This window comes from Neomonachus schauinslandi, chromosome 1 (assembly GCF_002201575.2).
Source record: "Neomonachus schauinslandi chromosome 1, ASM220157v2, whole genome shotgun sequence".
NCBI classification, from domain to species: domain Eukaryota; kingdom Metazoa; phylum Chordata; class Mammalia; order Carnivora; family Phocidae; genus Neomonachus; species Neomonachus schauinslandi.
In genome coordinates, this window is record NC_058403.1 from 4,319,552 (window position 1) to 4,347,418 (window position 27,867).

Genomic DNA, 27,867 nt, shown 5'->3' on the forward strand with positions numbered 1-27,867 from the left:
TGTTCGTTAACTCTTCTCTCTTCGTCAAGTTCATATCAGCAGTCTGTGGTCAAATGCCAGTCGTCCTGTTGGATTTTATGAGCAACTGCTTATAAAACAATTACGGATTCTGACCCAGTTCAAGGGCTCATTAGTTAGAAAGTAAAATGAAGCCTCAGCATGGAGTCTCTCGTGTGCAGAGATTGTATACAGTTCCGTTCACACTCACAGGTACTGGGGATTAGGGCCATTCTTCAGCCCATCACAGAAGTGAATCCTCCCCAAGCTGAGCCTCCAGCTAAGAGTGCAGGTGTCTGGCCCGCAGCTGGGCCAGCTCCATGAGACACCCCCTGGGAACCTGAGGCACCTGCTGAGGAGCATGTGAATCCCTGATCCCAAGAAACTGATAGGAAATTTCAGGGATAAAACTTGGGATAATTTGTTATGTAATATAGATTACCAACATGCCATGTCACTGCGCATGACAAAAGCCATCATAGGGCCTCACGGGGCAGAAACAAGATGGGAAATCTGGATTTGTTTATCCCACTTGTTGATACCTTTTCATGAATACCCTTTGGTCTCATCACTGTACCGTTGATTGAAGGGAACACACCTCCCTCCCCACAAGAGCACCTGCCGCCCCTGAGCCATATCAGGGTAGCAGAAACACGGGGGTGTGGCTCCATGCCCCGGCTGCCCACCAGACGGCAATGACAGCGGATCTCACCACCAAGGGGCTGTCCGGCAGCACCCAGGGGCAGGGGAGAACGGAAGGTCCCACAGGGTAAGGGAAGCTGTGAGAGACTGTACTCACACAGCGGGCAGACCGTCTGTAAGAACAGAGCTCTTGCAGCCACCTGCCCAGGAAACCAACCTGTTCTCCGCAGTGACCAGCCCAGGTAGGCAGCCTGTTGTAAGTCAGACGTAGGAAGCCCCACTGCTCTCTACCAACAGTCCAGAAAGCTAAACAGTAATCTCCGTAACCATTAGCTCCAAATGACTAGGGTTTGCTTAATAACTGACAGATTCCCTAATTCTTTGTCCCTATTCCTGATTTAGGACCCACCAGAGAAAGCCGAATATAGACCCCTAACCGGTCACGTGGCATGCCTGCTTCTAGTTAGCCCCGCAGGCCTCCCGGGGCCACAGCCCCCTCCGGGCGAGCCCGGAGCCTCCGGGTTTCCCACTGTGAAGGCTCGCCTCTCCTCTCCCCGCCCGGGGGCTCTGCCAAGCCCTCGGTGATGGCGGCTGACCTCCTTGCGACAGTCTGGCTGAATGGCTTCCTTCTGCACTTGCTCGGAACGAAACCCCAGCCCCACAGCAGCCGTGGAGGAGGAAGCCGTCGTGTGCATGTGTGTGTGTGTTTGCGTGCGTGAGTGAGTGACCCGGGGGAAAGAAGCAAGAGCGGAGGACACGTCTGTTTCTCTACTCCCGTGTTTTGTTCAAGGAGTGTTCCCCGTGGATGTAGGGACAGGTGTGGCAACATCCAAATCCTGCCTCCCCTTCCCTCTGTCCGCCGGCTGGACCACATTTCCCAGCCTGCCTTGCAGTTAGGCGTGGCCCGAGGCCTGAGACCTGCCCGCGATCGCCGGGCTCCCCGAAACCTCCCTGCAAACCCCCTACACCCTCTCTTTCCTCACCTGCCGGTCAGACGCAGAGGGTCTGGTTGGGGCTCGAAGGCCCCGGCGATGGGGGGGCCCAGGGACCGTGTGGCTCAGCACCCCGCCAGTCGGCCGTGGACGTCGGTGATGTGAGCGGGGAGCACCCTCGGGCTGCGTTCAGCTGGGGAGATGTGGGGGTGCGGTTGCAGCCGTGGGCTTATTCTGATGGGTGCGCGGCCCGCTCTCAGCCCCGTGCTGCGCCCTGCTGGGAAGCCGGGTGCTGTACGCCCCGCTGTGGTCCCCAGAAGCCAGGTGCCGCGCTAAGCCCTGGAGCCTGGGACCGTGTCCTGATTTGTTAGTAGCATCTCTGCAGATGTCATTAAGTTATGGATCCCGAGATGAGGTCGTCCTGACTCCACCTGACGACTGGTGTCCAGAAGAGAAAGGCGAGGGACATGGGCCTGAGAGACACGGAGAAGGCCGATGCAGACGGGGCAGAGACCGGCCGGCGCAGGGGCCAGGCCCGGACCGCCCAGGACGGCTGCAACCACCCGCAACTGGGGGAGCGGCCTGGACACCTTGTCCCTCCGCTCCAGTGGACTTCAGACCTCGAGCCTCCAGAGTGTGAGAGAACAGACCTCTGTGTGAAGCCATCCAGTTCGTGGTACTTTGCTGCGGCAGCCCCAGGACTCGGGGACGCCAGGCCTGAGCGCATTCCCTGGGTGCAGGCACCTGGGCTTGGGGTCGGTCCTGAGGTGGCAAATGAGAAGCTTTGGCCGACGCTCTGTTGTGTGTGTGTGTGTGTGTGCGCGCGCCCACACGCGCGCTTGCACTTACGTGTGAAATGGGGAAGCTTTGAATATGCCATTAATGGAACAAATATTAAATATCAGACTTTATTTTTCTCAGACTTTATTTTCACAACAGCATCTATAATTTAAAGGTTAAGAAGACAACAAAGGGGGCCCCTGGGTGGCTCAGTCGGTTAAGTGTCTGCCTTCGGCTCAGGTCATGATCCCAGGGTCCTGGGCTCGAGCCCCGCATCAGGCTCCCTGCTCAGCAGAGAGCCTGCTTCTCCCTTTCCCTCTGCCTGCCACTCTGCCTACTTGTGCTCTCTGTCTCTCTGTCAAATAAATTAATTAAAAAAAAAAAAAAAGAAGACAACAAAGGGAACAGGGACAGTGGGTCTTCTCAGCACTGCTGCTATTTGTGTATGTGACCCAACTCATAAAATGAGGGGGAAAGTCCAAATTACAAAAGAAAAAAGAAAAGTAAAGGACACCAAAACTAAGACCAATATTTTCTCTTTCATACGCTCTTTTCATAACCATTAGCTTCAATATTGCAAAGGTTCTTCAAAATCTGGGACACTTTACAAGGTTCCCAGCCTTTGCTACTTCTATTCAAGATACTATCAGAAGAGCAATCCAGCAAGGTAACGAAACAAAAGGCATCCAAATTGGAAAGGAATAAGTACAATTACCTCTGTTCACAAATTGTATGACTTTATATGTGGAAAACCACAAATATTCAACAAAAAAACCCACCCCAAAATGTTGCATTTCTGGTCCCTAACAATGAACGATCTGAAAAAGAAATGAAGAAAAACAGTTCCACTTACAACAGCATCAAAAAGAATAAACTACTTAGGGATTAACTTAATCAAGGAAATGAAAGACATACTGAAAATTATAAAACATTGCTCAAAGATATTAAAGAAGACATAAATACACGGGAAGACATCCAGTGTTCATGAATTGCAAGACTGAATATTGTTAAGATGCAAATACCACCCCAAGTGACCTCCAGAGTCAGTGAAATCCCTGTCAAAATCCCAATGACATTTTTTGTAGAGAGAGAAAAACCCACTGTAAGATTCACATGGAATCTCAAGCTACCCCGAAATTGGCAAAACAATCCTGAAAAAGAAGAAGGAAGCTAAGGACTCACACTTCTTCATTTCAAAACTTACTACAAAGCTACCATTATCAAAACAGTGTGGTACTGGCCTAAAGACAGGCACAGACCAATGGACTAGAACAGAGAGCCCAGAAATAAATGCTTGCATATATGGCCAAATGATTTTGGATGGGGGTGCCAAGACCAATGGGGGAAGGATGATCTCTTCAACAAATGGTGCTGGGAAAACTGGGCATGCCCGTGCAAAACCATGAGGTCGGGCTCATCTAACCCCACATAACACCTGCCTCACAGAGATCAAAGAACGGGGTGTGAGAACTGGCTGGGAGGGCTTTAGAAGGGGGGCTGCTCTACGGACCTAGAGAGTAAGGAAGAAAGAGGCGTTTGATGGAGAGCGAAGAATTGTTGGCATTTTTGAACACCGGCTTCGGGACAGGTGTTTTGTAGAAATGGTTTCACTTAACCCTCCTAAAATTCCTCTGAATTAGGTATTGCTTAGCCTGACGAAGAAAATAAAATTAGCCGTAATCCTCCAATCTAGAGATGGCCACTGTATGAACCTCTACATTAAAAAAAAAAATGCTTTTCCTGGGGCGCCTGGGTGGCTCAGTCAGTTAAACGTCTGCCTTCGGCTCAGGTCATGATCCCAGGGTCCTGGGACCGAGCCCCGTGTCGGACTCCCTGCTCCGCAGGAAGCCTGCTTCTCCCTCTCCTGCTCCCCCTGCTTGTGCTCTCTCTCTGTCAGGTAAATAAATAAAATCTTTAAAAAATGTTTTTCCTTATTAAACTTCTCTTCAGGACTTAACGTAGCAATGGGAGCTCGTTGCAGCCAGGGAAACAGTGCACATTAAAATCGGTATCGCCCCCGCCAGTTTCCCCTGGGGGGCTGGAAACACGGCTACAGTCAACACGGGGAAGCAGGTGGCATGGCTGAATTGCTCTGAGAGTGACCGGCCAAGGGACACCATCTCAAACCACCGAAGTCTGGATTTAAGCCACAGCACCAGGTGGTCTTCATCATTCATGTGTTCAGTGAGATATAATTCATTAAGGGGCTCGTGTGTAGCAGGTGTCATTCAAGATTCCGGGAATACAAAAGAATATGATCCTGACCTCCCCCCTCTGGGGTCTCTTACAATCTAACAAAGAAAGAGAGCAGTATTTGAGAACGCTGTAACTGGGGTCTGTGAGGCTCAAGGACTGGAGAGCCACCTCTTTGGGGAGATCAGAGAAGGCCTCCTGGCAGAGGTGACAGCCCCGGGTGCATGTGGACTTCAGATACAAACTGGTGCTGAGCGCAAATGCAGGACAGCAAAGGTAGACACAGGCGGCAACAGAAAAGCCTGGTTCCAAATGCGAAGCCACTTCTCGCATCCCCTTACAGTGCATGCACAGAAAAGAAAACCCAAAAGCATCGTTGCCCCTCCGTGGACCCAGCCCCTTTAATTGCAGAAATTATAGAGAGCACGCCGTGCCTGAGCCAGCCGGTAAATCTTCTCCTTAAGGACTCTCCTCCTGGCAGAGGTCTCGCTCTGTTCTTGAAGCAGCCAGGAATAGTGCTCTCTCTCCTGTAGGATCTGCATCATGGCTTTCTGTAAGCAACTGCCATACTCTTGGAGTATGAAATACTGAATTATGAATGGGATCTGGTTGGCGAGACGTTTGCTGGCTTCCTGGAAGAGGGGATAAGAAAGGTCAGCTGGAGGGGTCTTGGCCTGTGGTTGCAGCAAAGCCTTGGGATTCTTGGATCCATGGGTAATTGCCTCGATAGGTCCTGGTGGTCCCGTCCACCACACTGCAGTGGTCAGCACTGAGCCATGGGAAAGTTCTATCCGGGCTGCCTGAGTTCGACGACAGGCAGGTATCCCCTCGGGTACTAAGAACCCACCTGGCAGGCTAGCAAACCCATAGCACACTTCTGGACATCCCAGCCTTCCTGGGAGCTCCGCCCCTCTCCTCCTCCACCCCCACCCCCACTCCACCTCCCCAGAGAGTCCTCTGGGCCCTGCGATCCCCTGGCCCCTTCTGGGAGCAGATTGGGACCTGCTTCACTGGCCCCCTCATGCCCTGTCTGCATAGGTAAGAACAAGTTTGCCTGGCAGCTGGACCTCACATCTGGGTAACTACTTTCTATTCTGATTCAGAAAAGGTTTCAGGATGGGCACCTGGGGGGCTCAGTGGGCTAAGTGTCTGGCTCTTGATTTCAGCTCAGGTCATGATCTCAGGGTCGTGAGATCGAGCCCTGCATCGAGCTCCATGCTCAGTGGGGAGCCTGCTTCTCTCTCTCTCCCCCTCTACTTCTGCTCCTCCCCCTGCTCTAGCTCGCTCTCTCTCTCTCTCTAAAATAAATAATCTTTAAAAAAAAAAAAAGAAAAGGCTTCAGGAGTTGGGCTTCTTTGCAGGTTAAAATTACTTTCCTTTCTATGCACCCCACATTTCTTTTTTTTTTTTTTTAAAGATTTATTTATTTATTTGAGAGAGCGAGAATGAGAGAGAGCACATGAGAGGGGGGAGGGTCAGAGGGAGAAGCAGGCTCCCTGCCGAGCAGGGAGCCCGACACGGGACTCGATCCCGGGACTCCAGGATCATGACCTGAGCCGAAGGCAGTCGCTTAACCAACTGAGCCACCCAGGCACCCTGCACCCCACACTTCTGTCCATGGACGGAGGTTTGGAAACTCTGGAGGTGATTGGGTCACAGAATCTAGGGAAAGGAATTTTCATTCCTATTTTGTGGAGCCGGTGAGTTTGAGGCCGTTTGAGTCCCGAATGCCTTCTGAACATCACGGAAAACTAAATGCTAACTAGTAAAGTTAGTGCTTGTTGTATTTTGCTGTATTCTGATGATAGCAATTTTGTAATTCACGCATAGCATAAAATATAAAGAACTTTGCAGTTGGAATGCATGCTTTGTCACATTAAAAACCTGATTCCCAAATTCCCCAATTAATTAAAAGTTCCTAGACAGGGTTACAAATATATGTTGTAACAACAGGGTTATAACTATAAATGAGACAATATGTGAGCATTTCTCACTGCAGAAGGGGCTTCAAATCGAGTAGCAGCCCCTCCCGCCTTCCCCTGTGAAGCAGCTTCAGTCAGAATGCCTGGGGCCTGCGGGGCCAATACCCCCGCCACCGATCTATGTGCTCACCCAGAAATAGGCATTCAGGTGCACCCCAATCTCAGTGATGGACGACACCGAAGACAGATCTTTTGAGAATGACAGTTTCAACTCAGGATTCTGCAAGGGCTTTCCCACTGGGTTAAAGATCTCTTTCCGGACTTGGTTCAGAACCACGCTGTAAATCTCGTCTTGACAATAAACCAGCTGCTCCATTTTGAACTGAAGTCGGATCAGATTTTCTGCTGTTTCTGCTTGTCTCGTTTTTATGTCTTCAATCTTGTTCTGGGTGGATAAGAGAAAGCACATGACTTCTTGCCTCCCCCTTGTTGTTTTAAACATCGTAGGAAGTCCTATTACGTTGGGATGGTATTAGACGTAATTTCAGGTCCAAGAAGGCCTTGATTTTTTTTTTTTTTTAGATTTTATTTATTTATTTGAGAGAGAGAATGAGATAGAGAGCATGAGAAAGGGGAGGGTCAGAGGGAGAAGCAGACTCCCTGCCGAGCAGGGAGCCCGATGCGGGACTCGATCCCGGGACTCCGGGATCATGACCTGAGCCGAAGGCAGTCGCCCAACCGACTGAGCCACCCAGGCGCCCAAGAAGGCCTTGATTTTACATGGCGACTCTGAGGAGGACCGCTGCACCCCATGCTGCTATCCTCCTCCATCCTGTGTCTCTACCCCTGCAGGGTCCTGCCCACTCCTCTGCTGCAGGTCCTCTCTCTGCCCCGACCTCCCTTCGCTCCCACATCACCGTCTGCCTGCCCCCTCGGTCGTGGTCTACTCTATACTTCTACGTCCATCACCGTGGTCTCTCTAATCAGCTTGAATCCACGCATTCGAGAATGAATCTGCACCAATGAACACAGTGGGGTAACGGCTTGACATCTCTGTTTCCCAGAAATCCTGCGACTCCTGCGTTACCCCCGCAGTTAGGGGCATTCTGGGAAGGGAAGGGATGACGTGGTGGAGAAGAGCCCCTTCTTGGGGTCAGGAGCATGGGGGGGGGCAGGGGGCCAACAAGCAGGGCCTGGGAAGGACAGGCTGCTGGAGAAACGGTGGTCCAGGACCCGGCCTGTCCCCCATCCCCTGGTGAGGCACCCGAGGCCTCAGACGAAGCCCTTGGGAGAGATGGAGAGGTTAGAAGTCAGATTGAGTTTTCGCCAACTGGCCAAAGAGGTAAAAGGAGATATTCGGCTGTTACGGGAAAATGGCAGAAATTCTCTTTCCTGCTCACCTGAGTAGTGGAATGAGATTCAGACCCACTGGCCCAGGCTTGGGCAGAGGAGGGTTTTTATCTTGAGCCTGGGGATGGGGCGGGGGGGACCAGGAACACCCCTGGTTCCCATCACTGAGAGGGAAATCAGAGCTGTTTCAGTGGAAACCAACAGAGCTGCGACAATATTTTTAAGTCCCACTTGGGAAGATTTTGGAGTAGGACTAGTGGACAATTCTGTCCTTTGTGGTAGAAAGAGATTCAAAGAACCAGGCAGTCACCAGGTATGTTCAGAGCATCACCATGGAGCCTCCAGCCCGCCGTGCGGCGGAAGCTCCTACAGACAGGGTAACTGGGCTGAGAGCTTTGTTCGTCCCTCCCGGGGGGGAGGGCAGACTGGCTGCCACCAGCCCAGCCAGCCCGCAGTTATAACCTTGGCCCCGGATTTCTAAACGACAGTAAACATGCCACTTCTCTCAAAGGTTAGACCCAGAGAAAAGAGCCTGCAGTACAGATGACTGGCACAGAGACTGTGGGTGCTTACCTGGGCTGTTTGATTGAGGTTGGAGAATTCACTAAAATGCCTCTTGGCTGCACCGGCGAACGTTTGCTGGACAACTTCTGACCAAAGAGAGAACAAAGCATCCGTAAGTCGCAAGCAGGAATAAAACAGGTTAGAGACACAGGGAAGTGAAACCACGTTACGTGGACCCCATTCCAATGTCGCGCTCCCCAAATCTACAGACTAAGAGAGAAGGAGGGGACAGTACATTGTCCCACAGAGACACAAAAGCCACCCCCACCCTGCCCGGGTCCTGTCCACTTGCTGTCCTTTCATGGAGGGGAGCCAGGACCTGGCTATACCCCGGCATGGTTGGGTGGAGGGGAGGAATAGCCAGACCACGCTCCTGTGCACTCTTGTCTTCCCCCCAAAATGGTCAAAGAAGATCTTCCTGCTTGGTTTGATAATTGCACCCCGATCCTTCCCTCTAAGGCACCGAGCCCTGCAGAAGGTGGAAGGTACCGGGCTGGGCTGACCATGTGCAAGGCACTGGGAGAGCTCCTCACCAACAGCCTGGTGGAGAATGGTGAGCGCGGGGTCTACCAGCTGTTCCATGTACTGGTGCACGATGGTCTCGAAGGTCTTGTAGCTGACAAACCCAAGAAGCTCTTTACCGCGATACTGCTTTTCATATATTGAGACTTCTTCGTGAATAATATTTTTAACTGCAGTATAAGACAGACCACCATGGTGAAGTCTAATGATTCCACAAACATTTTACGAATAGAAACTTTTTTTATTGCAGCCTTGCTCACCCACGGTACCCCAAGGCAATATTTCTAAATGGAGCTTTTTCATAATGAAAAAAAAATTATGGTCTGATAATGCCAGTTTAAGGAAAACTGACTTTTAAGAAACAAAATTGTTGGGGCTCCTGGGTGGCTCAGTTGGTTAAGCGACTGCCTTCGGCTCAGGTCATGATCCTGGAGTCCCAGGATCGAGTCCCACATCGGGCTCCCCGCTCGGCGGGGAGTCTGCTTCTCCCTCTGACCCTCCTCCCCCCTCTCATGCTCTCTATCTCATTCTCTCTCTCAAATAAATAAATAAAATCTTTAAAAAAAAAAAAAAGAAACAAAATTGTTATCCTATGGAAACGTGTTTCAGTTGAGAGTCCTCACCCTGAGAGATGAGCTTAGTGTTTGTAACTGGTAGAAAGTACCGGATTAGTTCCACGAAAACAGAAACTTAAATATTATTACAGCACTTACAGATCTCCCAAGAACACATCCAGACTACAGTTGGAGGAATCCTATCATGGACGTGAACAGTGCTGTTTTTATCAAGTGCCAAAACAAAGATAACACACACACACACACACACACACACACACCCACCCACCCACCCACCCCCTGCAGGCATCTGGACTCTGGCAGAAGGGAAATTGGAACTTCCTCAGGCAAAGCAAGGAGATTCTTATCAAACCACCCCCTCTGCGGTCTTGCATTAGGGGCGAAGAGAAAAAGGCAAATGAGGTAAGTAGAATTGTCTAGTCTCCAAACAAAAGGAGCAAGAAGAAAGCTGGAGGTGGTAGCATTGTAGAATTTGGTGAGGGCAAGGCTCCACATTGATGGCTGAGAAGCAGTGATCCATTGCTAAGGGGCCCCATGGTGTCTTGTGTGGGCATGTTTGGCTGTTTGCACACTTCTTCTGAGCCAGAAGCAGCCTCTGGTCTTGGTAAATATGACCCCAAGGTGTTTAGGGGGAGCCTTGTCCCAGGACTTACCTTTTTGGGTATTGGCTGTGAGTACAAGTACCCAGCTTTCAAAATGCTCCCTGATTTTGTTAAATAAGCGGGTATCTTTCTTCTTTACGACTTCTTCTCCCTCTATTAACTTTTCAATGTCCTGATTAAACACCTTAATTTTCTGAAAATGAGATAAAGTCATCAATCTGCGCTGTAATCACATTAAAGAGCTGGGACCTGCCTGGGGCTGCAGCATGTGGCATTGGGCGGGGGGGGGGGGGGGGGGAAGCGCTGCCAGAAATCTGGTCAGCCACCCAACCACTCCATCTCCCAGGCGAGACAAATGGCGGGCAGCTCCCTGCAAAACAGGGCTCCCGGCATGCCACGGGCAGGGACGCATGGGGGCCATGTCAAGAGGTACTGGGCCACCAGGGAGGATGTGGCCATCTACAGGGATCTGGTGACACAGAAATCAGTTTCTGTGCCTGAGTGTCACAAGGAGTCCCGGTCACCCTCACCTCGATCAGAAAGAACATTCTATCGGCTTCATTGCTGGGGATGTTGTCTCCACACTGGTGCAGTTCCTCTGTCGCCCTCTGGTGGCTCTCCCTTATTTGCTTTTCTAACAACGGGAGTGATTTCTGAACAAAATAATAGCAAACAATGAAACTCCGCAGCTTGATGAAATTGGCTGACAGGTTTCTTAGATACATGGGCGGAATCCCATGTGAAAGCTTTCAAGGGGACCCGGAATCTCTATTATTGTGTGAAGCTTGTTAACACGGACACCTGTTAAAGAGCCCAAGGATGGCTTTGCGTGCAATGGGTGTGCGCCACGGCCTGAAAGATCTAGTGTAGAAATTTGCTGTTTTGTTAATGTCATTGGGGTGGGGAAGAATCAAGAGGTGGCCAGGTTTTGGTTTGGCTTGGTGCTCTGTATTTAGAGAACAGGTAAGGGCACCTGGGGGGCTCAGTCGATTAAGCATCCAACTCTTGGTTTTTGCTCAGGTCGTGATCTCAGGGCTGTGGGATCGAGCCCCAGGCCAGCCTCTGCGCTCAGCGGGGAATCTGCTTGGGATTCTCTCTCTCCCTCTCCCTGTGCCCCTCCCTGCCGCATACTCTCTCTCTCTCTAAAATAATAAAATCTTTAAAAAAATTTTTAGAGAACAAGTACACTTGAATGTAACATAAGCTTCCTTTAGTAAAATGTTCTGTTGGTGATCATTTGGGTGTCATAAACTGATAAACAGTGCTAGGGTAGAGGGTCTATCTTGGATATCGGTGTCAGGCTGGGTATAGTCCTAACCAATCAGCGATGCTGATGCTAAGGAAGGGGAGGAGAAGGAAGGACATCGAGAGGCACCACAGAGGGCTGTCTTTGGGCTAAACGCCATTCTGCACCCCCCACATCTCAGTTGAGCCCCACACTACAGGACAAAGCACATGGCTTTACTGCCTCTTGGATTTACAAGAGAGGAACCTAAGGCTCAGAGAGGCAAACTGCCTGATCCTGTCACCAACCGAGTAAGTGGTGGAGTCCCAGTGCACGTCCTGCTCCCTGCCTCCCCAGCCCAAGCAGGTGGACACAAGGCCTGAGGGGCCAGTGGCCCCAGCGTCTGCTTCAGTGAGTGGGAACACTGCAGCCAGACAGGAGGAGTGCGTGGGGGGTTAAAGGCAGTTTGTGGATTAGCATCCCAAGCCCAGGTAAGATGCTGACGAAGGTGGATGACACTAAAAGTAATAGGGTCCTCACAGGGCCTTTTGTTTTGTTTTGTTTTGTTTTGTTTTGTTTTGAGGCATTTTGAATCTATGGTCAGAAATGTATTCAATTTTTTCCTGATGTTTCAAATGATCATTATCATAATGGTCTTGTTATGAATTTTAAAAAATTAACTTAGAATACCACAAATGTAAAATTAAAGTTTTAATGTAAAATATTTAAATGCTGAGAAATATATCATCAAAAATACTTATCAAAACGCAATGTCTTTTCGCAAAAACAAAGTTTTTGTCAATGAGACGGGGCTGTGTCCTTTAGACAGGGGTATGTCTTTTGAAGCCCTCTTGTGCAAATGAAGGGGGTTCCACTGGAATCAGGGCTCCTCAAAGTATGTTTCCCGGACCACCTGGGAAGTTACAAGTGCAAATTCATTGCCTCCTACCCTCTAGATTTACCGACTCAGAAACTTGAATTGGGGCCCAGGAATCTGAATTTAAATAAACTTTCCAAGTGACTCTTGTGTGCAGTTTGAGAACCACTGGCCCCTTCCAACCGAATGTTCCTGGAGTATGTGTTTCCTGGCTCGGAAGAATTCATTGCTTTTGTCTGCTGGTAAAATAATTGACTGTTTCGTTCTCAAGGTCGACAAAATGTTAACCTCTTGCAAAAGGATACATTTGCTAAGTGCGGGTTCATTCCTTTTACCCTTCTAAAGGGGCTTATCGTGTTCCTCCTTCCCTTGTTGCTTCCCCCAAATTGACGGATTGAGCAATTTCTTCAATATTACACGGCTGTTGCTTCCAGGTTTTGGAAGCTCTGCTGGGAACCTCTGACCATGAGCGGTTTGGTTTTCAGAATGAGCTTGTCTTCTGGCTTGTGTGGGCAGCTCGGGGGGTGTCGCAGCCATCTCAGGATGGAGGGACTTGGGTAGGCTGTGATTTTTACAACTCGCGACCCAACCCGTTGACTCACATTGATGTGCAAGATGAGCTCATTGGTCAGTCTTTCTGCCAGACGGGGCACCGTAGCCTTTCCTTCCTGCAGGAGAGCTCTGAGACAAGACAGAACACATGGGCGTTCAGGAAGGACCCTGGTTATCAATAGTGTCAGGAAAACCTCGCTGAAATGGAGGCGGGAGGCCAGAAGGGGGAGCTCCCACGCCATACCGTGGTCTAAGAAGTGTCCATTCCGGACCCAGCAGAAACCTCCTCAACAGGAGAGAATCATCGGCTTTGGGCCCCAGAAAAAAGGATGTGCGCCGTCTCTCCTACAAGCAATCCACCACCCTTGCAACTCAGCCAAAGAAAACCTGTCAGCACCCTGAACGCTTGTCTTTCTTCAATGGACTGAGTTCAAAACAACCCAACTTCTCCTTCTTCTCCATAAAATAGTGCTCCTCTTCTTTATTTGTTGGACTTGCCTATGGTTTTACCATGACTCCTTTACCCCAGATTGCAATTCTCTGTTATTCCCGAATAAATTCATTTTTGCTGGAAAAAGAACTCACTGTTTTCTTTCTTTCTTTCTTTTTTTTTTTTAAAGATTTATTTATTTATTTATTTGAGAGAGAGAGAATGAGAGAGAGCGAGTACATGAGAGGGGGGAGGGTCAGAGGGAGAAGCAGACTCCCCGCCAAGCAGGGAGCCCGATGCGGGACTCGATCCAGGGACTCCAGGATCATGACCTGAGCCGAAGGCAGTCGCCCAACCAACTGAGCCACCCAGGCGCCCTCACTGTTTTATTTCTAAGGTCAACAACCTATATGATCATTTTTCCTATTCTGGGCTTTATTAAGTGTCAGCTCCCTAGGGTGACACAGGCCATCAGAAAGCCAAGTAGTGCATAGAAAGACAGTTGCTAATTATGGGGTGAGCCCAAACCCAAGCAAGCAGGGTGCTAGAAAGGTTATATTTATTTTCTCTTTTATCATCTCAATAAACTCATGAGGTAAGTCATCTTTTTACCCACAGGAAAACAAAACAAACTTAAATTCATAGAGGATAAATGACTTGCCCAAACTAGTATTTTATTTCTTGTAACAAATAATTATTTCCGAATAGCCAAATCAGTCTTAATAAAGAAGAAAACCTGGAGGCACTCTACTTCCTGATTTCCAAATATATATTACAAAGCTACCGTAATTAAAACAATATGGTACTTGCATAAACACAGACATACAGACCAATGAAACAGAACAGTGAGCCCAGAAATAAACCCAGGCACATGCAGTTAACTGGTCTTTGACGGCGGGTCAAGAGTATACAATGGGGGAAGGATAGTCTCTTCACCGAACGATGATGGGAAAACTGGACAACCATGTGCAAAATAATGCAACTGGATCCATATCTTACACTATTACACAAAAGTCTGATTAAAAAGGCTTGAATGTAAGAGGCGCCCTCGTGGCTCAGTCGGTTGAGCGTCAGACTCTCGATTTCAGCTCAAGTCTTGATCTCAGGGTTGTGGGACTGAGCTCCACGTCAAGCTCTGTGCTGAGCATGGAGCCTGCTTAAGATTCTGCTCTTCCTCTCTCCCTCTGCCCCTCCCCTGCTTGTGCTTATGCTCTAAATAAATAAATAAATAAATAAAAAGGCTTGAATGTAAGACCTGAGATTATAAAACTCCCAGAAGAGGGGCACCTGGGTGGCTCAGTTAGATGAGCTCTGACTCTTGATTTTGGCTCAGGTCATGATCTCAGGGTCATGGGATCGAGCTCCATGCTCCGCGGGGAGTCTGCTTATCCCTCTCCCTCTGCTTCTCCCCTGTCTCGTGCTCTCTCTCAAATAAATAAATAAATAAATAAATAAAGTCAATCTTGGGGAAAAAAAACTCCTCGAAGAAAACATTCAGGAAAATATTCATGATATTGGTCTCGGAAATGATTTCATGAACACAAAAAGCACAGGCAAGCAAAGCAAAAACAGGTAAGTAGGGTCCTACCTTGACGACATTACGCGGAGTGAAATAAGCCAGTCCCAGAAGGGCAGATACTGTCTGATGCCACTTACATGATCTGCCTACACTGGCCAAACTCACAGAACCAGAGAGGGGAGTGGTGGTTGCCAGGTGTTTGGGGGACGGGAAACAGGGACTTGCTAACCAACAGGGGCGACGTTTCAGTTATACAAGATGAAAAAGTTCTAGAGGTGGCTGGTCAGCATTGTGCCTGTAGTTAACAAGATGGGATTGTGCACTTAAACATTTGCTGAGAGGGTTGATCTCATGTTAAGTGTGCTTACCCCAATAAAACTATATTTAAAAAAATTTCAGGGGCGCCTGGGTGGCTCAGTCGTTAAGCGTCTGCCTTCGGCTCAGGTCATGATCCCAGGGTACTGGGATCGAGCCCCACATCGGGCTCCCTGCTCAGCGGGAAGCCTGCTTCTCCCTCTTCCATTCCCCCCTGCTTGTGTTCCCTCTCTCGCTGTCTCTCTCTCTCTGTCAAAATAAATAAATAAAATCTTTAAAAAAAAAAAATTTCAAATGGTGCTTACTAAGTGGCAGGCACAGTTCTAAGGGTTTTACAAATACTAATGCGTTGAATCCATGAACAACTGATTTTAAAGGCACAGCGAGGCTCAGTAGCTAGCCCAGGACCACACACCAGGCTGCAGAGTGTTTGCAGAGTGTGTGTTATGTACACGAATCCAGGAAGGATCCCACAGGACCATTATTCCAGCTCTGCTCTGAGTGTTTCTCATGCAACAGGTGAGTCCCTGCACACGGGCCCTCAAGGATTTCCACTCGGATGCAGGACAACAAAGCACATCAATGCACTTTTCTCATCCAAGACTTTGCTTTCCCAAGGACCTTGAATGGTGGTGCCCACAGCGTGGTCCCTGCCCCGGTAACATTGACCTCTACCGGGAATGTGATAGAAACACAAATTCTTGGGCCCCGCCCCAGACCCGGGGTGAACACAGACATAGTCTACATTGATCTCTATCGCTTGGCCACCATCTTGGCCAGTTCTGGAAGGCAGGGCTGGCTTCCACAGAGGGTAGTCCTAGTGCGGCCCTAAAGAATCTCACCTGAAATACGGATGTGCTTGGAAGAACATCGTTTCTTTCTCAGTTGCCTCGGCCAGGCTCAGCTTGTTGGTGATCTCCTCCTGTCCCCGGCACCTCACGATCATGTAGCCCTTCTGCAGACGGTACGTGAGGTTCTGAGCCACTTTCACGACCATGTGTTCGGTACCCTTGTCCACGAGATCTGGTTTGGTCAGGATTCCTGGGAGAGGAGTAGCCAAGGGCAGCGGAAAAGGTCAGTTTTCTCCTCACATACACGTGAATGCCGCTAGGCTCTGGGATCCTTCCTCAGCCAGGACCCGGGAAGCCTTCTGGAACTCTGGTGGCGCAGGGCCTGAAACCCCATTCACGCATTCCATCGCCACCCCTCTTACCTGCGTCTTTATTTGCTCTCCCACTCACTCAATTCAGTCATTTCCTTGTGTAATTTACTAAACAGACATGTCTGCATCGTCAGAACAGACAGGCTCCACCGTGTTCCCTGAAATGGATCATTCCCTGCTGGACAGGCGGACTGCGTCCCCCTCTAGTATCTCCCGTCACAGACTCACTCTGCCTTCTTCCTGTGGGTGGAGGCCTCCTTGGATAGCGTCCTCCCTACCTCCCTCTCCCCCTGCTGCCCCCACAGCCTCCCACTTAGATTGGATGGAACGCTTTGAATTCTGAGTATCGATTTCCACTCATGTTCTTAGGGTGCCAAATAGCCACTGCATTTTTCTGTCTATTTAGGGTGGAAACCTAATGTCATCTTCTACTCCCTTTGCCCTTGTTTTCAGTTTGTGGTTCAGTCTGACTATCTGGCTTATCATTTCCTGAAACTTTCCTGGCATCTAAGCAGTTGAATTTCTCTCTGTTCTACCTTCCTATTACCAAAGGTGGTCATCAAGAGTGTACCCTTGGGGCGCCTGGGTGGCTCAGTTGTTAAGCGTCTGCCTTCGGCTCAGGTCATGATCCCGGAGTCCCGGGATTGAGTCCTCCATCAGGCTCCCTGCTCGGCGAGGAGCCTGCTTCTCCCTCTCCCACTCCCCCTGCTTGTGTTCCCTCTCTCCGCTATCTCTCTGTGAAATAAATAAAATATTAAAAAAAAAAAAGAGTGTACCCTTATACTCACTAAAAGGTTTGTGTGCGCATAGACCTTCATGTTACTAAGGGAGCCAACAGGTCTCTGAACCTACGCCGGCACCTTCCACCGGCAAAGGAGAGGACCCCCCACCAGGAGGGACGACAACAGCCACGAAGGCCCCTCTGTGGAGCCAGCAGTCATCCAGGGAAGGCTAGATCACTGAACTGTAGTCCAAGGAAAAGTAGGAAGATAAGAAGGAGTGAGGTTTGCAATGTGAACTCTCCCTCGCTGGGAAGAGAGGGCCTTCTCACCCAGTGCCTGAGTTTGAAGCCAAGAACTCAAGTAGGAAATACTCACGCCTCCATCGACAGCCTCAGGGCATGAGCATCATCCAGTGTCCCAACTCTGGGCCACGGAGAAGGGCACTGTCAACGATGTTTCTTCTTTTTAAATTAACTCTTTCCTGAATACATTATATATTCATATTGAATTTAAAAATGCTTATTAAGCCCACTGCTTTAGGTATTGAGAAAATGGCGGTGAACAAGATTGCCAAGTCCCTGATTTCGTGACAATCCCCTTACCTTCCAGTGGGTAAAAGCCAGATAAATTAGTCTAGTAATATACAAGCAATAAAGAAAAAGTATCTGATACTGAGAAGTGCTAAGCAGAGAATGAAAATCCAGTCATGTGCAGGCAGGGGCGGATGGTGCCGTGTTGGGTTGGGTGGACAAAGAAGGCCTCTGGGAGGGCAGTGTTTGGCTGAGATCTGAATGAGAGGAAGGAGCCAGCCCTGTGAGGATGGTGGAAGAGCATTCCAGGCCCTGGGGATGACAGCAACGCTGGAGAGTTTGGGCAAGGCAGAAGTGATGGGAACCACGATCAGAGAGGCATAGGCAGCCAGGTCACAGGAGGCTTTTTTGTCCAGGAAAGGGGTCCAGGGTTTATGTCTGTGAGGTGGGAACGTTAGGGTAGAAGCAGAGGAGGGGCCTGACTTTATTTACCCACTTAAAGGCCAGTGGGGGGTGTGCTGTAGTGGGCAAGGTGAGTGCCTGGAGACCCAGTCGGAGGACGTTTGAGTCATCCAGGCAAGAGATGATGGGGGCCTGGTCTAGTGGTGAGCGTGGAGATGGAGAGGAGTGGACAGACTTGGTATAGTTTTGGAGACAGAGTCACCGGGATTCCAGATGAATGAGACACGGAAGCAGGGGAAGGAGGAGTCACGAGTGACTCTCAGATTTGGCTCTAGAGCTGGGCAGGCAGGTGCAGTGCTGTGAGGTGGAGAAGCCGTGGGAGGGAGGAGAACTGAGGTGGGGCGGGGTATCAGGAGCTGTGTTTTGGTCGCATTACATCGGAGACGTTTAATAGACATCCAAGTGGAGATGTCAAGCCTAGGGAGAGGTAAGGGTTATAAATTTAGATCTGGGAGTTGCCAGCACATAGAGAGACTCAAAGCCACGGACAAGTAAGCTTGCCTAAAGAGCACATGTTGATAGAGGGGAGATCTCAGAACCAAGTTTTGGGTTTCCGACATTTAGGGTCAGAGAATGGAAGAAACAACCAGACAAGACTAAGAATGTGACCTCCAGTGGCCAGTGAAGGAGAAGACGGAGCGCGGATGGTGACCCGGGGGCCAGCGGGTTGTGTGTTACAGCAAAGGAAGGAGAGATTTCGAGAAGGAGGGAGTGGTCAGCCGTCGGACTGGGTCTGAGGTGGAGAAAGATGGGGACAGAGAAGTGAAGGTGTGTGTCAGCATGGAGGGCATTGGCGACCTTACCAAATGCCATCTCTGTACCTTGGTGGTGACAGGAATCCCGCTGGGGCTGGCTGAGTGGACAGTGTGCATCTAGCAGTGGGGGGGTGGGGGGACCAGCCTCGCGGACAGCCTGCTGGCTGAGTGGACAGTGCGCATCTAGCAGTGGGGGGGCGGGGACCGGCCTCGCGGACAACCTGCAAATGTACCAGCTCCTGGTTCTTTCTGAACCTTGGCATTATGTAAACCACTACTCTATTAGTCATCAGCCTTGTTCTCTTTTCACCCTTTGGAAGTACTATATAGATAGGCGTTCAGTTCTCTTTTTTAAAAAATGTGGCAAAATACACATAACTTGTGTGTGCAAGAGAATAATTCAGCTAATGAAAATAGGATGTTTCCTCCTTCACTCCATCTTCGGTTATCCTGTTTTTAAAAATCGTGTATCTTTAAAAATTGTGGTAAAATCTACATCACATAAAAGTTACCGTTTGGGCCATTTTAAAGTGGATGGTTCAGCGGCATCCGGGATCCTCACGGTTGTGAACCGTGCCCTCCCGCCAATAGGATTCACTTCATCTTGCAGAACTGAAGCTCTGTACTCACCCACTAACTCCTGGTCGCCCCCATTCTATAAACATATCAATATCCAGATAGCTGACCCTATGAGATAGATGACGTTACCTACTGTGGTCACCAGTGAGACATCCTTCCTGACTTGGGATCAAGAGAGGACAAAGAGCACAGAGCTACAATGAGCAGTGACCCAAAGCCTGAGTGTTCTCTCTGGGTCGGTGTGTTGGTGATGCTTGCAGAAGTCGACAGCTAACGGGGCACGAGGGTGATCTAGCACAGAGTGAAACATTATGCTTGACGTCTATGCCCCTAATATTCATTTCTATCCTTACTGGGAAACCAGGCGTTTATTTTGGAAGAAAAGGGAAAGGCAATTGTATGCTGAGTATGCATTTCGTCAGGGACAGGACCTGCAAAGTTTCAGGAGGGTCAACTCTCTGGGTAGGTGGAATGATTGGTGACGAAGTCATGTTGAGTGATGATATTACTAATAAAAAAATAGCAGCTCTCATTTGCTGAGAAAATACTACATGCATAGCCCTAAGGACCATCCTATACGATATTTCTTCATGGAATCCTCCCAACCACCCAACACATAGGTGTGACTGTGGTAACAGTTCGTGGATGAAGACAGTGAGGCCAGGAGTGGTTAAATATATTACCCAAGGCTTTGTAGCCAGTAAGGGCTAGAACAATCACGCAAAGGAAGAGCACATCTCTGGTCAACCAACAACACAGCTAGACAGGTGTGATTGCGAAAAGCCAAACCCAGACTGTGCGCACCCTTAAACCAAGTTCCCTGTAACAAGTCCCAGGGTGACTTTTTTTTTTTTAGAAGAAATTTAAGAGAATCCAGCTCCCCACGAAGACTTCTGCTTGAATACCAACGCTGCAGACTCTCGCACCCCAACATCAGCCCAGTAGAATGTTCACTGGGGCCTGATGAAGGCCCTTTCCATGTACCAGCAGGTCCCAAGACCTTTACCTGTGGAATGGTAGGGCTGATGCGCCGGTCACTTTCTCCTTTCCAGATAATTGTGGGAGAGCAGACAAGGCAGTTCTTGCCCCCGATCCAGAAGGGGTTGTGAACGCAAATGAGGGCCAAGAGGAAGGAGGACGAAGAACCTCCAAATTCTGGCCACACCCCTCACCCTGACTGAGGGGAGACTGCCATCTGCAGTGTGTGAAGGCGCCCTGAGCCCATGGAGCTTCTGCGGGGAGTAGAACTTGTCTTTAATAGTGCTACACTCCGGAACCTTCTAAATATATGAGAAGTCTCCCCCTTCCTTCCTGTCCTCTGCAAGCTTGGTTCTCTCTTCTTACCTATGGTCCTGTCTCCATTAGGGTCCACCTCCTGAGCCATGCTCAGCGCCTCTGTGGTGGCGATGTCCACGTTGCAGGGGACCACCACCAAGTTGATCGTCTGTTGCTTCTCGATGTACTTCTTGATGAGTGCCTTGATCTGATGCAAAAAAAAAAAAAAAAAAAATCACGCAAAGGAAGAGCACATCTCTGGTCAACCAACAACACAGCTAGACAGGTGTGATTGCGAAAAGCCAATTTCCAAGAGCATAACCCAGTTTTCGCACTTCTGGGCGTTGACTTGGTCAACCCCTTTCCTTGGACATGCCTGCCCCATCTGCCCTTTCTGGGTTCTCTGTTGATTTCCTACTTCCCTTCAAACCCCACCGCTGGTATGTCTTCTTTCCCACAGACTCTCTGATTCCTGTAGCCAGACTAGACCTCTCCTTCTTCTCCAAATCTCTCTGATGCTTCTGAGAGTCTGCCTTCTCTTACAGTGTTTGTGTATGTGTCCTATTTGCCTCAGAAGCCGAGGGGTACCTTTGTGACCTCTCACGTGTCAGCTCAGTATCCCCATGCCGAGTCCCACATGGGGCCCCAAGTGGCAGGTGCTCAGTGCCTGCTACAATAGTATCTGATGTCAATAATATCTCTACATGTGTTCATTCCTAATATTAATGTCTTTTTCTGGAGTTTGTTCTTGGGAGGGGCCTAGCTCACTCAGATTAGAGAAATCCAATAAAATTTCTTAGAATCTGTAGGCAAAGAGAGATGTGGGCAGCATAAGCCTTACATTTCAAATTTCAAAAATATTATTCCCCATGGACAATACAAACCAACATGGAAAAGTCTGGCACCTAGGGACGTATTTTCTTTTTTAATATTTTGGTACAATTCACACATAGTTTTGCTCTCATGATGCCCCATAAAATTATTTTAAGTTGCACACAGAAAATAACACTGCATAGACACAAACAGGAAATTCGCATCACGTAAGCGCAGCCTAGCATCCTATAAACAATTAAGTGCTGGGGTCAAATAAAAATGACAAATACAAACAGGACCAGTTAGGTCTTAGCCGTGGGAAAATTTCACTGAGTAAAGTTATAATCAATTTCTGTAAGCGAGTTTATGGAATAAACTCACGTTATGGAATAACGTTATAGAATAAATTCACGTTAAACGTGAATTGTCCTTAAGTGTCTTCTTGTTGGTCTTTATCCCCTCGGCTACACCCTTGCATAGCACCTGTTCTGCGATGTCTGCAAGGGAACAGACCATCCAGGCTTCTCCACCTCAGCACTGTGGGACAATCTGGGATGGACAGCTCTTTGCTGGGGGGGGGCCAGCTGGTGCATTATAGAAAATCCAGCTGCATCTCTGGTCTCCACCCACTGGATGCCGGTAGCAGCCCCTCTTTCCCAAGTTGTGACAACCATAAATGTCTCAGACATTGCTCACGTCCCTGGGGGGAAAACAGGCTTGGGGTAGGAACCACTATGGGAAACACACTTCTTCACCTTCAGTTCATGCAACGAACATTATGGGCACCCCCAGGTGGTAGGTCCTTTCCAGGATCTAGAGATTCAGCACTGAACACACAGGCGATGTCCCTCGGGGGTTTTTGTCCCAGGAGGAAACGCAGACACTCAACAGGGACGGTGAATAGAAGTGGAAGGACCAGGTGCAGGGTACTGGGCATCAGGGAGCGCATCCCGGAAAAGGTGGCATTTGGGAGAGCTCTGCAGGAAGTAGGGGAATGTGCTATGTGGAAATCTGGGCAGAGGGATGGAAGAGAAGGTGCAAAGCTGGAGTGCTTGAGGACCATCGAGGACTCCGGTGTGGCTGGCGCAGGTGAGGAACGGGGCACAGTGAGAGATGCGGCCAATGAGCTAGTGGGGCCAGAGCAGACTGGACGCTGGCAGCTTTTGTGCTGATGGACGTGGGGCCACTGGAGAGCGTCGGGGAGTGACAGCTTCTGCCCCCTGTGCCCTGGGCACTGCTCCCCCAGTATCCTCCCCAACCACTCAGAACGAGGGCAGGGGAGGCGCTCCAGAGCCCCTGGGGCTGCCCACAGAGACCTAGAAGTCTCCCCATCTTCAGCTTGGCCCATTCCCAAGTTCCAGAAAAGCTCACCTGCAGTCCAATGTCCTGGGGCTGGTTTCCCACAGGTACCCTGGTGATGCCGGGAAGGTCAATGAGGGTCAGATCCGGAACCTCAGGGGAGGTGATCTCCAGACTAATGAGCTCATGGCTGATGCTAACTCCGTTCCCAGCTATGGTGTTCTGGGCTGTGGAGGCCGAGAGAGGGGAAACCCAGGGTCCAGATTAACGACCCATCCGAGGAAAAGCAGTCGTAGGAGCCTCCGAGAGCCCCTGGTGCTCAGGAAACACTTCACAGAGGCCCAAGGAGTGGTCTCTGAGGCCCCTCGGGGGGCTGTTGAACACATAGAGCCTCCGAAAGCCTGGCGGGAAGCATACCACATGCTCACAGTGGGATTACGTATGGGTTCTGTTCTCTTTCTTTATGCTTTTTACTATTTCCCAGTAAGTGTTGTAGCGGCTTCAAATACGTCCACAAATTCTTCCATACTCTCCCCTCCAAAAGGTGAGCCCTTGCGCGGGGGGCTGGGCGTAGGGACCTCTGTCTGAAGACAGAGATGGCGGAAGTGACGGTGTGTGACTTTTTTCTTTTTGAGCTGGCCTCGAGCTCTGCTGATGCGGCAGGACGGTCTCTGTCCTCCTAGAGGGTGGCCAGTGGACGGCCGGGCTGGGTCGGAAATTGGAAGGTGCGCACAACTGTCACGAAAACCCAAGTGTCCGTAAAGACGGACCCTCTGTGCCATCGACAGGGAGCCTCCATCACATCCGCAAGCTAAGACTGGTGCGGGGAGGAAGGGCAGACGTGCAGATGTGGGCCCCGGGGATCCCCACGAGAGCTTCGCAGAGCAAATCTCAAGGCCAGGAGGAGGACATGTGGGCGGAGCTGAGACAGTCTCTCCTCCCCTCCCCTCCCACCCCGCACTTCCACCATCTGCCCAGCTGCCCGGCTGTGCGTGCACCTCGCTTGCCTGTCACCCACAGTGATGTCCAGATGCCCTCGGGTAGGCAGGGGCCACCAGACATGCCAAGGGGATCTCGTCCCTTCCTGGGAGCACCCCTGTAGGTGAGCTGGAAAAAAACAGTCTTCCCACAGGCTGTTCACGTCACAACCAGAAGAGGGACCGACTAAGATGTCTCGTGCATACATCTCAGAGCAAGGACCCGCTTCATGTGCGTGGGGCCTGAGCTGTCCCCGTGTTCAGAGGGGCCCCTCTCCTGGCTTACTAATCTGCTTTCATGGTCTTGTAATTCTTGGTAATTCTGAACGGGGCGGGGGGGGGGGTCTTGCAATCTGACTTTGCACTGAGCGCCTGAGTCACGTAGCTGGCCCTGCACTCTGAGTGCAGGGGACCCACTGTGGAGCCTGGTTCAAGTCCAGATTCTGACTGGGCAGGTCTGGGGTGTCTCCCTGAGACTCTGCAGTGCCAACAAGCCCCCAGGCAGAGTCGCTGCTGCAGACCAGATGAGGGCCAGGGAAATCCAGAAATGAAAGGAAGCTTAGATGGTCTAGGTGAGGGGGAGGGGGCAGTATCGATGGAAAACGTCGTGGGACACACATGCCAAGGACAAGGACACAGAGGTCACTGGTCACCGGCTCAAGGGGAAGCATGGAGACATAAGGACGATGCTCCCCCATCACCTGGCCTTGTCCCCCAGGGTGGCCTCTCTCCTCAACACCTCCCTTCCTCCTCCTCCTCCTCTTGGAATTAGCCACGGATCCACCGTGGAACAGAAAGCAAGTCCTGGAGCATCAGGGCTGGAGGACCCTTCACCAGGACCGCCTGGTGGGGTGGTCATCAGGGGTGAGCACAAGAACTGGGAGCAGGACTTCTCCGTTCTGCAGGAGATCCCTCTGCCGAGCCATTTGAGGCCTGCAGACATGGGGTTCCTGGGGAGCTGAGCCCGGAAGTCACGGAGAGAGGCTATGTTCGCTATCAGTCACATGGAGCCCCCCACGTTCTGAATCCGCTTTAATAATCTGCAGAGCCGTGGCCCGGACGGGGGTGGGGCGTTCTGCGGGGGGCAATTCCCAGAGGAGGGGATGGCGTGCGAGGGAGGAGGCCCAGCACACGGAAGAGCCTGGGAGGAAGAGGCCCGAAGACCAGGAGAAGGAGCCAGGATGGCCAGGGAGCGGCCCCCAGAGCCGCACCTGCAGACCCCCGGGGCCTCCTACCTTTGAGGACCTCCTTCTCCACCTGGGAGGGGTCCTGGAGCTGGAGCTCCGTCTTGCGGTAGCTGATCTTCCCCCTCCACGCGCTCTCGTGTGGCTGCCTCTTCAGCTTCAGCACCAGCGGGCACCTGGTCACAATCCCTGAGACAGTGTCCCAAACATTCTAAGTTCCCTTGAAAAGAAGGGCTCGCGGGTGCCCTTTCCCCTCACCCCCCAAGGAGCTGCCCCGGCATTCCCAGAGTCCCCGTCTGAGATTTCAGCCCCTCTCCAGGGCTGGGGAGCGATGGGGGCCTGGATCGGGCAGCACGAAAGTGCCCAGGTCCTAGGACAGAGGCATTGCAGCTGCCCCCCTGCCCCGGGGGGCCCTGTGCTCTGTGGTCACTGAGCCTCCAGGCCGACCAGGGCCACTGTCCCTGCTGTGCTGCTCTGGAAGCCACACAAGCCCGAGTTGAGGCTCTGTGTATCTGAGGGCTCCCCAGGATGCCTGGGCTGGAGTTTCAGTCGGGCTTTGGCCGTGGGACGAGCCTTTGTCCAGGCGGCCGCAGAGGGCAGAGGGCAGAGGACAGATGGACGTGTGGAGCGGTGAGACCTGTCCCACCCCCTCCAAGCCCCTCACACTTGGGGTTGGAGGGTGCGGGGAGAAGGTAGCTAGAGCCAGGGCAAGAGTCTGGGCATCCGAAGGAGGGGGTTCAAGGGCATTCTCGGGACTCAAGGCTGGAACTGCCCCTTGCTTCTTGGGCCTGGGCGTTCCTGTGGCGAGGCCCCGAGCACCGCATGTGTCCTCTATATTCCTGGCCCCAGAAGGGCCAGCATCATCTCCTCCTCCAGCGTGGGGACACGCCGGAGTCACAGGCATGCCACTGGTACCCGGACCCTCCACCATGCTGCACTTCCCCCCAGAATGCGGAGCCCAGGGCAGAGCAGAGGAGCGACCACTCCAGACCCTTCCTCCCTCGTGCATCACGTGCCCGGCTGGTCTGACGGGGACCTCACAGGACACCCTGGCGTCTAGGACCAGGCTGCCAGTGGCCAGGAGAGGGCACAGGCTGGGGTGCCTGGTGCGGCAGCGGCTGATGGGGGCTGTGCAGGACCTGGACAGCCCTCTGGGGTCCCCACACCCTCCTCTGTGCCCGGGGGCAGCCCAGATGACACGGCATCGGTGGCCCCCGACCCCTGGGTTCCGGTCGGGTCTGGGCTACGGCTGCACTGGCAGGAGAGGGCTCAGGGCCAGGGACCCTGACGGAGCCTCCTCCAACCCACCTGGAGGGCACCATTTCTTTCTTCCCTTCCTTTTCCCCTTTATTTTATTAAATCATAAACGTACAACAGCCTTTTGACTCTATACACACTTAGTATTTTTTTTTAAGGAAAACAGCGTGTCTTATCACACTACGATCCTGGCTAATCGCTTTTCCAAACGTTGAGAAAATTTTTCACATGTCCCCTGAGACTTAGAAATTCAACGTGGTCAAAGAAATGTTTCTACACTCTTTACAGAGACCACTGGAAAAACACGCAAGGTCCCTGCGCCTCGACTGACCCAGGCCCAGGGAGAGCCACTGATGTAAAAGGGGGTCAGAAACCCGGGGGCCGCAGGGGATCCCCCTCCCCGCCTCCGCCAGCCAGCCCAGGCCTTGCGCTGCAGACCTAAGCCTTCCAGGGCCTGTCTCTGAAGCTGCTGGCCCCCCAGGGATGCTCTGTGGCCCGCGGGTGGCCCAGCAGGCTGCGAAGCGAAGCTGGCCAGGGTGCTTACCGCTGCCTCTGGGGAGGGCGACGCCCGACAGAGCCTCCAGCACGGAGCTCTTGCCCGAGCTCTGGTCCCCGATGACGGCGATGGCGGGCAGGGCTAGGTCCTGCTCCACGCCCAGTGCCCGCAGGGAGTCGATGAGGTCGATGCAGGGGCGCACCTTCTCCTCGTACTGGCTAGCCAGGCTGTGCTCGGGGCCCTGGAAGAGGCAGGATTCCCATCATCACTGGGAATTTGGGGCAGAATGTGTACCTCCACTGATGTTGGGGTGCAGACAGGAGGTAGGAGGGCCTCCGGGAGGTGCCCGTGTTCTCTTCCTGCAGAGGCTTTGCTTCTGCTGATGTGGGGCCAGCTGGCTGGGAGGTGCCTCACTGAGCAGGGAGAAAGCACGCAGGGGTGGGAGCTCCTGGCCAGAGGGAGGACAGGAGCCAGGCCCTGGGCTGCCAAGCAGGGGTGGGGTGGGGAGTGGGGTGGGTTAGCAATGGTGGCAGTGACCACAGCAGCTGCAGGAAATCTCCCCTGGGAGGGAGGGAACAGAAGCTCCAGGCTTGCTGCCTCACAGATCGGGTACGTCCCTGGGGCTTGCTGCAGGTGCCTGGGAGACTGCGGGGCACCGGCTTTCCTGGTGGGACTGGACCAGACTTGTGGGTTTATGGCTGTGATTGGGGCACTCACCTCTGGCCGGCGGCTGGAACGCACCCTTCCTGAAGTCCCTCTGCGTGACTTACCTTTGCCTTCTGTTGGCCCCTGCTTCCTTCTGGCTGCTGAGGGTTCAGTGCCAGCGAGTGGAACTCCTTGATGAGATAAGCTGGATCCTGCCCTCTGACCTGACCGTTCGGGGGACACATCATGTATCCTGCTGCCTCGCCGGGTGGCGGGGGCTGCTGGTGGAAGAAATTCAGTTCTTTTTTTGGTTGCTGTTGGGGACAAAACATCTTGCGCCTCTGGTATGGCCGAGAAGCGTGGACCTTAGACATTAGCCGTCACTGAGTCAGAGCTGGTGGGAGTGCTGCCCGTTGCTCAGCACCGCGTCTGCCCGACAAGCTCTGTAAAGACACAGGATGGCAGAGTGACCCACTGTCCCCAGGCAGTCTCCTCCCAGGCCGGACCTTTGCCAGCCCCGCCTCGCCCAACCCCACACCATGCACCCCTGCATGCAGACCCAGGGGAGACCTCAAGAACAAATCCGTGGACTTGCTGAATCTCCTTAAATAAGGAAATCATGTAAGTTACGGTAACCTCCATGATATAAACACACAATACATTACTTCGCAGAGAGCCAAGCTGAGGAGTTTGCTCTCCCGGCAAATCAAGGGC

At 51.6% G+C, this 27,867-nt stretch overlaps 1 protein-coding gene across 1 annotated transcript; it reads right to left on the reverse strand.

Moving 5' to 3' along the window:
- Positions 1 to 4,255: 4,255 nt before the first annotated feature.
- On the reverse strand, positions 4,256 to 27,527 carry MX2 (MX dynamin like GTPase 2). Its single transcript, XM_021679170.2, has 13 exons — positions 27,279 to 27,527; positions 26,557 to 26,749; positions 24,807 to 24,944; positions 22,667 to 22,821; positions 20,552 to 20,690; positions 15,840 to 16,038; positions 12,784 to 12,862; positions 10,610 to 10,732; positions 10,131 to 10,272; positions 8,914 to 9,072; positions 8,390 to 8,466; positions 6,657 to 6,911; positions 4,256 to 5,176 (listed from the first exon to the last, which is right to left on the reverse strand). Exons 1-13 carry the CDS (start codon positions 27,525 to 27,527, stop codon positions 4,946 to 4,948), a joined length of 2,139 nt encoding a protein of 712 aa, XP_021534845.1. The 3' UTR covers positions 4,256 to 4,945.
- Positions 27,528 to 27,867: the final 340 nt, after the last annotated feature.

What these genes read in the sequence shown, in the direction of transcription:
- MX2 (XM_021679170.2), bottom strand. Translation starts at nt 27,527, where the DNA reads ATGTCTAAGGTCCACGCTTCTCGGCCATACCAGAGGCGCAAGATGTTT. An exon ending in CGCCCTCCCCAGAGGCAGCG is followed by an intron (nt 24,945 to 26,556) that starts GTAAGCACCCTG and finishes ACACTGTCTCAG; the next exon opens with GGATTGTGACCAGGTGCCCG. An exon ending in CAAGCACATCCGTATTTCAG is followed by an intron (nt 12,863 to 15,839) that starts GTGAGATTCTTT and finishes GTCTTGTCTCAG; the next exon opens with AGCTCTCCTGCAGGAAGGAA.